The 11230-nt window shown below is 42.3% G+C and overlaps 2 protein-coding genes across 2 annotated transcripts; one reads left to right on the top strand and one right to left on the bottom strand.

Moving 5' to 3' along the window:
• Window positions 1-107: 107 nt before the first annotated feature.
• Window positions 108-4408, bottom strand: LOC128264459 (nardilysin). The gene is made up of 4 exons (XM_052999934.1): window positions 3925-4408; window positions 2087-3853; window positions 1740-2024; window positions 108-1673 (listed from the first exon to the last, which is right to left on the bottom strand). The coding sequence occupies exons 1-4, from the start codon at window positions 4134-4136 to the stop codon at window positions 485-487; spliced, it is 3453 nt and encodes a 1150-aa protein (XP_052855894.1). The 5' UTR covers window positions 4137-4408; the 3' UTR covers window positions 108-484.
• Window positions 4409-5312: 904 nt separating this feature from the next.
• On the top strand, window positions 5313-10959 carry LOC128264485 (type-1 angiotensin II receptor-associated protein). Its single transcript, XM_052999981.1, has 4 exons — window positions 5313-5890; window positions 6750-6896; window positions 10348-10417; window positions 10555-10959. The coding sequence occupies exons 1-4, from the start codon at window positions 5843-5845 to the stop codon at window positions 10767-10769; spliced, it is 480 nt and encodes a 159-aa protein (XP_052855941.1). The 5' UTR covers window positions 5313-5842; the 3' UTR covers window positions 10770-10959.
• Window positions 10960-11230: the final 271 nt, after the last annotated feature.

Here is an 11230-nt window from a genome sequence, read left to right as displayed (position 1 = left end):
TACTTACTTAACTGAGTAATTGATGAAGAGCAGAATTTAAATAAATAATATATATATATAATTCCAGTGAATTTTCAATATCGATTCCCTTCGAAAACACAGGTAGATTACTTTAAATTTTGATTTTTATTTCTGTATTAAATCAGTACGAAAGACAGACAGTGCGATCGATCATATATATGTGGTGTTTCAATACTCCAAAATGCATTTGTCACTTGCTGCTGGTTGCGTGTGTGTGTGTGTGTGAGTGTGTGTGTGTGTGTGTGTGTGTGTGTAAAAGTTGAAACTATTAATGAAGCCACGTATTAAAATATAAGAGCAAATTTGCTGACTTGGTCAGGTGGTTACTGTGAAATAGCTTGCATTCTGTGAAACTAATCTGCTAAACCTTTGGCTAGTTAATCGAATTGAAAGGGGGGGGGTAGTGGTGAGGTAAATGGAGTAGAGGTGGTTGGGTGGGTGGGTAGGCTGGAGCTCGGGTATCTCACGTCTTGCCCAGGGCATCCTCAATGCGGGCAGCACGCGTCTGATCCTCCTCCTCCTCCGTCTCCTGTTGGCTCTTGTTGTGGAGATAGACTTCGAGGCCCTTCTTGAACTCGTTAATATCGAGAATGGTGTTCTCATTTCCAAGTTCGGGCAAGAAGACCACATTCAGCTTGTTCTCGAGGGCCACAAACAGATCCTCGTCGTCGCCCTCCTCATCGGATGAGTCCTCCTCATCCCCATCATCTTGGTCGTCCTTTTCAGTTTCACTGCCATCCTCAGCTTCGTTGGAGTCTCCAGCTTTCTCCTCGCCATCACAATCGAGGTGAGAACCGGGCAAAGGTTCCGGCATATCGGCCGGCCGATGGCCAATCACCTGTACGGACAACTTCCTCAGGTTGTTGGTATCAATGTCCAATAGGAAATCAATGATCTCCGACTTTTGAAGCGTGCGCAACACTTCGATTTGGCGACGTCGACGATCGAAGAGGTAATCCTCGTTGATGATCTCGTCCCAATTGCGTGACATTTCCGAGCTGAGTGCCATGTCGGCCACCAGTTTCAGCTTTATCAACGAGTCACGCGTGTGATCGTAGTCGTCCGGCGGCAAGTCGCGCAGAATTTGTAGCATTTTGGCGCGGAACACCTCGATGCGACCCTCCACATAGTTGGCCGTCGTCTTTGTCTCCTGTGAGTTGACCATAATGGAGTAGCCGGCAATGCCGTAGTTGATCCGTACAGTGGCGCCCACATGATAGCCTAGCTGCTCCTTGGTCCTCAGTTGGTCGAACAACGGCTCGTCCACGAACATCATCATCAGATCGAGGATGCTCTCAACGCGAACGGTGTTGGGTCCGATCTGATAGAAGTTCGTGATCACCGTGTTTGTATCCTGCTCGTTGAGGGCATGGCATCGGATCACATTGGTACCCAGCGGCAATTGTATGGTCCTATCCTGCACGTAGCGCTGCTCCTTGATCGCCTGGCAATTAAGGCGACTCAGCACCGAGTTCAGTACATTGTGGGCGGATTCCTCCGTGTAGTTGCCCTGGATGAGGGACTGGATGTATAGCTGCTTCGGGAACTGGCGGGCGAACTCGCGCAGATCCTCCAAAGTAATATCGTTGAGGCACTTGTACTTGTCAATCATCAGCCAGCGGATTTGCTCCAGCACACACAGGCGAACGTCCCTGGAAAAGAGCGAGAAAGAAGGTGAATTTGATGCGATTGTGTAATATTGTAGTTAGATGCCTTACCTGTTGAGTGCCTTTGGTTTGATCAGCGTATTGAAGTAGGTCTTACGTTGGTTCTTCCGGAAGGCAGCCAGCGTATTCTCATCAAGGGTCTCCGCCACATGGAGCATGCCCTCAGCAATGGCCTCCACGATCAAATGGAGCTTCTCATTGTAGCCGCTCACCTTGAGCAGCAGCCCCTTCTCCATGGCATTGAAGGTGTACGAAAGGCCGGCACTGATGGCCGGATACAGTTCCTCGCACACATGGAACTTCACCAGCTCCTCGTACAGTGTGCACATGGCATCGCTGAAGGCAAATGAAGGGGGGAATTAAATGAGAGTCATAGATGCATTCAAATATTCACTCACTTCTTGGCACTTTGTCGCTGCAGTGGCGAGATGAAATAGAAAGCCATGTGGGCCTCGGGCAAGTCGAACTTATCGTCCTGGCGGAACCACAGCTCGCAAGTGTCCGTCTTGAGCAGCTTCTTGGGTGCAGCGGGCACTTCCGGTTTGCCAGACGAATGCCAGAACAGTGTGAAATCCTCAGTGACAAATTTATTTGGCTCGGGCAGAAACAGTTCGGGCAGTGGCTTCGAGTCCTGCCACAGCTTGCGCCACTTCTCAGGCATCGGAATGGTGGCGTACTCCGTGCCGAACCATTCCTCCGTCTGATCGTAGGCACACACGCCCTCGTACTTGTTGCGCGAGGTGACCATCAGGTTGAATTTCATCTCGTTGAGGTGGCCGATCAGCTCTTTGAGATGCTCCTCATTGTACTCGTAGTATAGCTCCTTCCCGGTCAGAATGTCCTTCGGTGGGAAGTATTTGGAGTTCAGCACCAGCTCCTGGACATTATCGAAAGCAGGTCGCTGTGCCTGGAACCGGAATCCCGTCTCCTCGATGCGCTGCTGCTCCTCGTAGACCTCCTTCATGGAACCGCAGTTCGAGAAGAGCTTTACGTAGGCAAAGGTGGCGGCCAAAACTTCGTCCAGATTCTTGAAACCCTCGTCCGTGAGATAAATGCATACGTTGAACAGAGCATACATGGAGTTAGTGTCAAAGCCGTTCTCCTCGATGCCGGCAATGAGATGCAGAGCCCACAGGCGGCGTCTCAGGTAGGCGCACAGGCTGCCACGCCCCTCGTAGCCCAGCAGATACGAGAGGAACTGATCGGGCTTGCTGCGGTAATACTGCCGCACATTGGGCAGCACCCAGGTCAGCTCCAGCTTGCACTCGTTCTCCACGGGCTTCACGAAGAACACCTGCTCGTGAAACTCCGCCTTGAAGGCGTCCCTGTAGTTGAACTTGCTCAAATCCGGAGCCTGCACCTCATTGTGTGGAATCTCCGCGAAATGGCGCACCACCAGCGATTCGAGCTCTTCGATGGGCAAACGAGCCTGCAGGCACACATACATCCGATTGGCGCCATAGTGCTCTTTGCGGATCTCGTGCAGCACCTTGTGCAGTTCCGCATCATCCACGTTCTCCTTCAGCGACTTCATGTTGCCCCAGGCGAAGGTGCCGTGGGGGAAACCTTCGGTGGCCAAGCTGGCCAGCAACTGGTCCCGCCTCGTCTCATCATCCTGCAGGATCTGCTGGAACTCCGAGTCGACGGCGCTGCGTTCCCGCTGCATGGCCTCCTGCTTCATCAGCGGAGCCTTCATCAGCGCCGTAAAGTAGTCCAGGCTGGAGTCCAGATGCTTTTCGGCCACCTCGAAGTAGAAGAGCGTCTCCTCGCAGTCCGTGTTGGCATTGCTGAAGCCGCCGCACTTCTTGATGTGCGCATCGAAGATGTTCTCCTCCGGGTACTTCTCGGAGCCCATGAAGATCATGTGCTCGAGAAAGTGCGCCAATCCCTGGTATTTCGTGGGCTCCGCAAATGATCCGTAGTCGATCATCAGGGCGCAGGCGGCCAGCTTTTCGTCACCCTCCTCGCTACCCGATTCCACGCTGCTGCCGCTATTCGCGGAGCTGGATGAACTTGAATCGCTGCTGCTGGTCACCGAACTGCTGGTCGACTCCCATTCGCAGGACTTTTCCGAGGAGGATTCGGAGGTGGTGAAGCCATCGTGCGGCATGGGGCTGGGATCGGAGACAATAAGGGCATGCAGGCCATTGCCCAAGAGCAGCGTCCTAAGGGGGGAGCAGATAAATTATCCATTAAATCAGAGCTTTATCTGGGTCACTACATGGCACACACTCACTTGTACAGCTTCTTGTCCGTCTCCGACTTGTCCGGCGTGTCCAGATACTTGACCTGATGATCCGCCATCTTCCACGGCCCGTGTGCGATTGTCCGTCCGCCGGCGGTTAATTGAGTAATGGGGCTCCGACTCGGGATTCGTCCGCGTTTCGTCCGGAATGGGAATCGAAATCGCTTGAGGAGGAGCTGTGCGCTGTGTCGCTGCCAGCACATGCGGCAGACAAATGGGAATGCGGATCGCGCTCGCCTCAGCTGGGAATTTCGGGGCGGCGAGGGGCTGGATGTGCTGGTTTGTCAATTTGCCAGTACAATGCGTTATTTTAATAATTAATTTTGCACCGGCACGCAGACTTTCCTAGCCTGTCGATAAACGGCAAAAGAAGACGAGGGTGGGGTGTCGTTATCGATAACGCTGGTGATGGGAGGCCACGAAAAGAGATATGTCGTCTATTGTTAAGTTTTAAATTATACAAATTATATTTTAATTTTTTCACAAATCGCCTAGTGTTGCTTTGTATTACACACAAAGAAGCAATGAGAGAAAAATCCTCGTTCGTCAAATAGCTCACGTCAATAATATAAGGTTACATGTGGAAAATATGTGAGCCTACTAATCTTCTTAACTTAAACTAAATCTAACATTTCAAAACTTTATCATAATTTATTTATATGAGAATTTATTAAAAATTTAAAAAATAATATGCTTTATGATATACAATATAACTGCTGTTTGTATTCTTAAATAGCCTAACTTGTGTAAACAAATAGGTTTATTAAAATCTGTAAATAAATTAATTATTGTAAATATTGTTAAAATAATTTACAAATGAAATTTTAACACACTTTAAAGAGGTTACAAAATATATGTCCGTCATATTAGCATCAGTTAGTTAGCGGCGATCGAGGAACGGTGGAATCGGGAACTCGGGGGCTGTTTTTATATTTTTATTCTCGCTATTTAAACACTAAAACAAAAAAAATAAATGCAGATTTGTTAAGAGAAGAAAGATCTTTTAAACTGGAGAGATATTTTTCAGTATTTTTTAAAGTAAGAGTGACTTTTAAAAGAGATGCAAGGAAACAGCGGAGACAAACGTCAACCTCCGCGTTGACATCGATATCGGTATTGAAATTTGAAAATTAAATGACATCGATGTTTTTGGAACCCTTGGAAAAACCCCTTTGCCCAATCAGTTTTGTTTAAAGTTCGAAATTCAAAATCGTCGTTTTTGTACCGGCAATGTTAAATTCTTGTTTTCCCAATAGCAATGGTGATTTTTTTTCCTAAAAGAGGTAATTTAACGTTTCTGTTAGGAAAAATCGATGTTGCCCCGTCTAACATCGATATCACCGATGTTTTGAAAACATCGATGCTGGCATCGAAGATTCTCCACCTCTACTCCACGAACATCACAATTTTAATTTAAATTGAAATTCGGTCGTGCTGCTTCGTTGTGGCTCCCGATAAATACAAAATCATACTTATTTATTTTTTTTAGCGCCTAGCTGATAATTGTTGCTGTGCAGCTGAGCTTACTAATTTGTTGCTCTTGTTTGTAAACGCCCCCGCGAAGCAGTGATTTTGCAATATTGTTCTAAAAGCAGTGGGAAAAGTAGGGAAGACCAACAAGTGCGCTTACACACACACACACACACCCATTTCAAACACCGAAAGAATCGCGAGTGCAGCAATTGAAAGCAAATCGCAAGTGAAAATAGACTCAACGAACGGGCAGAACAAAAAATTGGAACAATTTCAGCAAATTGTTGCACACGAAAATAACAAAACAGCTGTGCGCCTGTTTGTTGTTGTTGTTTGCCGCTGCGTGGGAGAGCAAAAAGAGCGAGTGAGACGGAGTGAACGGCTGCATCTGCAACATCTGTGAGACAGAGGAAGAGGGGAGACAAAAAGCGACATCATGACCGACATCAACGAATTAATGGGATCCCCTTTTGTGCGTGTGAAGGTAAGCAAGCAGTTTATTCGGTGCGGGAGATGCAGTTGCAATCCAGCATCCAGCAAGCAGTTCAGGTCCGCCCCCCACAAGGCGAAATGCACACACGCATGTACAGCTGCGGTCGAAACTATAGCAGTGGGCCAAAATCAAATTATTACTTGTCCTGGGTTCAAAATATGCCAACAAAATAGATAAAGAATTATACAGCTGCAGTCGCAGTAAAAGCAAAAAAGAGAACATTTTCGGCTGCGGTTGTGACACAAAAAGGCCGTTTGACCAGCTGCGGTTGGAATAATTTAACATAAAATTGCTTGGTTAGAATAAAAAGTATTATAAAAAAACAGTTGCGTCCGTAAAAAAATGAAAAATGCTGGGCCAAATGGTTTTTGTTCTGTATGTAAAATAAGCCCACAAAATAGATGACTAAATGTCGAAACAATTGCAGTGGTATTAATCAAAAAAATTATCTTTATTTGTATTATTGGATGTTCAAATATACTTACAAAGTAAATGAACAATTCTTCATGAGTTTATTAACAGAATAGAATAGAATCGAATTGAACGAAAAAAAGAGGTCTTTTAGATATGTACCTCTCGCACGATCGCTGCTATTGTGGCCACCGCAACTGTACGTACTCTCACTTGTTGGGCCTCCATGGGTTAATGGCCAGTCGCTGGGAGGCGCTGATTAGCGCCCCAAGTTAACCGCAAATGACAACCGATACGGACAATGCAATTCACAACTTCGCCGCCGGATTCGTGGGGCTTCACTTGGCACTAAACCGCTTATGATTATGCTTATGTGCTAACCAGATAACCAGATGCACTCCCCCCTTCCTAACTCCATATTTTCCCTATTATTTTACAGCTGGTGGCCTTTGTGCACTTCTTCTTCATCTCGAATGCCATGCTGGGCACTTGGGGCCACGGGGCTTATGAGTTCTACAACTTTCTATTCTTCATCGCCATGTTTTGGACGATGCACAGCAAGGACTCCATTGAAGCGGTGCAAACGGTGAGTGTTAAATCGCAACTAAAATTAAACCAATTCATTCAAGTTTTGATTTCAACAATTGAGTGTCGGCTCTTCAATTAATTCGTTTTATTGGCTTTGCAGGGTATTGCAAAGTTGAACAAGAATGTGTGCATGCACACGATGCAACGACATTAATTTTTCGGTTTACTTGGTGCAGTCGTTAAAATAATGATAAAATCTCTTAATATTTTCTGATACGAAATTATTCTAAGTCTAGTTTAAAAATGACTACTTTATCCCAACTATTGTCATCGAAATAATCGATTAATCTCGATTATTATCGCTCTTAAACTTTATTACTATCGGGAACTATTTAAAAGTTAGCTTAAATTCAATTTTTTCTTTACCGTTTTTCCTATTTTCGTATATCTTAGATCTTAGCCTATTTAAGCCGTTTTACATCAAGAAATCTTTTTATAAATCTTAAACTTGGACTTTAATTGGGGAGATTCCATAACTGTTATCGAAATAATGATAAATTACGAAATAATTAAAACCCCTACTTATATGGGTATGTTTTCTAGTTTGATTGAAAGAGATTGATAATTATTATAACTTGTTTGTTACCAAATTTAAATGCTTTCTATTTTATTTCGTAAATTATAACATTACAGTGGAATGAGAATCAGAATGGTGTAGTCCGATTATACACTTTCATGTCTGGAATAGCTTTCCATTCAGTCGTTTTTGTGACTCATGAAAGTATTGTTGATCGCTCAGTTGTACAGATAAGGGTGTGCTTGCATTGTGTGTGTATGTATTCATCCAATTAATTCAAAATATTCGCCTAGAACTCACTTCCCCTTGATTTTTGCTTTGAGGTTTTAATCAAATTCCAGACGACTCATACTGATATCGCTTCAAAATTTGCTAAATCGTCTAAACCGGTTGTTCGAAAAAAGCGCCAGCGGGCAATTAGCATACACATGCAAAATATAAATAACAAATGTTCTCACCAAAATAGTTGGACGATCAGCAGGTGCCACAGAGAAAATCGAGATTATAACAATAAATGCAGTGATTGATTGCGTCGATGATGCACTCACTAGTCTTAGTAAATAATTTCAAAAACGCTGTGATTGGGTTTACAAAAACAGAGAATTTTCTATAATGATTTATTTAAACTTAACTAGTTGATTTAAAACTCATCTGTTTTAATATTAGTTAGTATTTCTTGGTCACAATTTAATTAATCAAGTTTCTTTATATTTCAATGTTATAATTTTGGTTACATTTACATTACTAGTACTTTTAATAATTCATACTTCCAAAGCTGGAAAAAAATTTAAATAAAATCCGAACCGAACTATTAGAAACTAAATAAAAACATGTGATTTAGATTATATTTGTTATATTATTTGGCAAGTTAAGGGGTATAAAAAGAACAGTAGGAAAACTGAGATTAAAAAGAAAATAAAGACTGGGCAATTACAGATAGATCTTAGAAAACAACTCAGGGAAACGATAAGATAACGCTTTTGGGTTATCCAAGCACGAAAGTCTTTATGTTTTCACAATATTATTTATCACTGGGATTTCGAAAAAATAGGTCTCTCCTTAGTATAAAAGCTTTATTTTTTAAATAAAAAATTGTAGTTCTGTTTTGGTTAATGCCAAAAGTTGCGGCACAGTTAAGGCCAATCAATTTGCTCGCTTATTGGCTAACCGAGCCATAACAGGTTCCCCTTCTCTGCGGCCCCGATCTTTAATCTCAATGTTCTGCTCCACCCCCGACTGGCTTAAACCCGTCAAGTGGCATGGCCAAAATAATAAAAACAAAACGGAAATAAATCCGAACTTGGACGCGTGGAGGTATGCTAATAAAAGTGGATCTTATTCCAAAGTACACAGCGAAAAAAACAACTTCGAAGCCTAAATTTCTCTTTAAAAATGCGTAGTTGTTATTCTTTTATGTATTTAAATAAAACAAATAAACTATTAGGAATTTAATGCTAAAAGTATTTTCAAAATAAGTATTATATATTTTTCTATCTATAACTATGTCTACATATTTATCATTTTAGTTTTTTTTTAGAATGTTTTGTTTTGATTATGTGTTTCTATATCTATTACTATCTAAAATAATTGCAAAGAATAATAACATGGTTAAATTAAATATTTTTGAGTGTGATCGAGAAGTTAACATTTTCAATGCAATTTGATATCACATGTCTTAGTTTTTTTCCTGCGTGCAAGAGTAAATGTACATAAATATTTTCACATACAAAGTCCTCGTTTTGTTGGATTGCGTGTGGTGTTGGGGATATGCTCGTGTATTAATAGATGAGTTAGCTGTAAGTAAAGACGGTAAATGGCTCAACTTTGACCTTAGGCCGACCCAAAAAGTGACCACCTCCACCGAAAAAAGCCAACACTTCAGCACCCAACTGGCCCAAGTTACCACCTTTCTTTTTCCCGGCACGCGATTGCCATTTTCGGGTCACAGGCTATATAAATCGGGCACTACAATTCCATTTGCCTGGCTTTCGGCCAAACGAGGCTTCCCAGCCATCGGCGCTTGTTTTGTTTGCTTCCTCGAAAGCCATTAGCAACGCCTTTTAATCAACTCAACTCGACTCAGCTCAACTTGATGTCAAATCCTGGCCAGCCAGGTGGTATTCCATTTTGTTTACTCCCGCACTGGCCAAACTGTAAAAGAAAAATCAATGAACATAATTTATTTAATTTTGAATATGTAAATTGTTGTTTGCAACAACTTGGAGTTCCCCAAAGAATCGTGCTTGAGTAATTCGTGAACAAAGTGGGTGAAGGATTTTGTTGGAAGGACTTGCGGCTTGGGTATTTGAATTTCAACATATGTTGTCGACTTGGGCTTTCCAACCGTATTATTATCAAGAAGGGACACGTTTATCTTGTAAATAATACAATAAATAATTAATTACAATAAATAACTTAAACAAATAACTGGGTGCTTCAATTTGGTTTCATAATATTTTAAAGAACTTCAGAAAATATATATAACTTCAAAATAGATTTCGCTATTTTTTACAAGGCAAAAACAATCGTATTATTTAGTAAATCGTATTATTTAGTAATTGTACATTAAATAATAAAGTTTTTTTTTTTAATTTTTCTCCATTCCAAATTTTATTTAGGTACTTAAGTTTATTTTGTCCATTTTGTAAAATGATTTAGTGTTTTTTCACAGTAAACTATTGTATTATTATGCTTAGATTTTACATATAATACTTTTTATATATCTGTTATTGTCTCAATAATATAAAGAAAGAACCTTTCTTTGAAAGCCCAAAAGTGTACTATAAAAAAAGAGCAGACTATTTTTGAACGCTTGACAAATTTATGCCAAGCTAACAACTATGCTCGGCTATAAGAGAGCTTAACCCCATACATTTATTCCTTCCGCACCATTCCCTCCATATTCATGTCCTATCATCTCGTATCTTTGCAGGCACTCGTCATCAATGCTTCTAGCATTTTCTTTGATATAGTCAGCATTGCGCTTCATTATAGTATCATGAGTAAGTGTGTCACCCAGATCTGCCTTAACGATGGACTGATATATGATATATAATATGTGATCCTTAAGGGAGTGATGTACTGATACCACCTTATTCTTTGTTTTTTTTTTTTTTTCTTTGTTTCACCCCGTTTTTAGATGGCTGGGCCGTGGCGTTTAGCATCATTAACTTGGTCCTGCGACCCGTGAGCGTGGCCCTGCTCTATCGGGAGTTCAACACACGGGGCGGGACATTGCAGACGGGATCCGTCTTCCCAACCAGCCAGCAGCGCAGCTATCAGGACATCGACAGGCCCACACAGCCCACTCCGACCAACTCGCAGCCCGGCCCGAATGTGGCCAGCATCTTCTAGGCTCTCCAAGATCAAGATCACCCTTCCAAGTACCTAGACACATCCACACCGTAACTCCGCGTATCCGCGTAACTAGACGGCGGATCACAACGGATCACAACGGATCAGAACGGATCAGAACGGATCACAACGGATCCCAACGGAACAGCAAAGACAACCCACTAGTCAGTGTCGCTGCCTGCTAAAACAACAAATTCCCCGTGAAAGCGAATCAAAATTGTATATGTACGAGTATATCAAAAATCTGTTCACTTTTTTTTTGATTGTGCAAACGTTGATTGTTAGTGCAATATTGTGAGAGGAACAACGATTAGGGTTAAGCATTGTGTGTAGTTAAATATGAAATCGGAACTTCAAAAAAAAGACAACTGTGTGCGTGTTTTTTTCATGACCCATATACACATACATATATATTTTTTTTGTTTTTTTTTAACCTGTTAACGTATAAAAAGACGGCTAAT

Source organism: Drosophila gunungcola, unplaced genomic scaffold (genome assembly GCF_025200985.1).
Source record: "Drosophila gunungcola strain Sukarami unplaced genomic scaffold, Dgunungcola_SK_2 000071F, whole genome shotgun sequence".
Taxonomy (NCBI): Eukaryota; Metazoa; Arthropoda; class Insecta; order Diptera; family Drosophilidae; genus Drosophila; species Drosophila gunungcola.
This window is presented reverse-complemented; position numbering and strand designations above follow the sequence as displayed.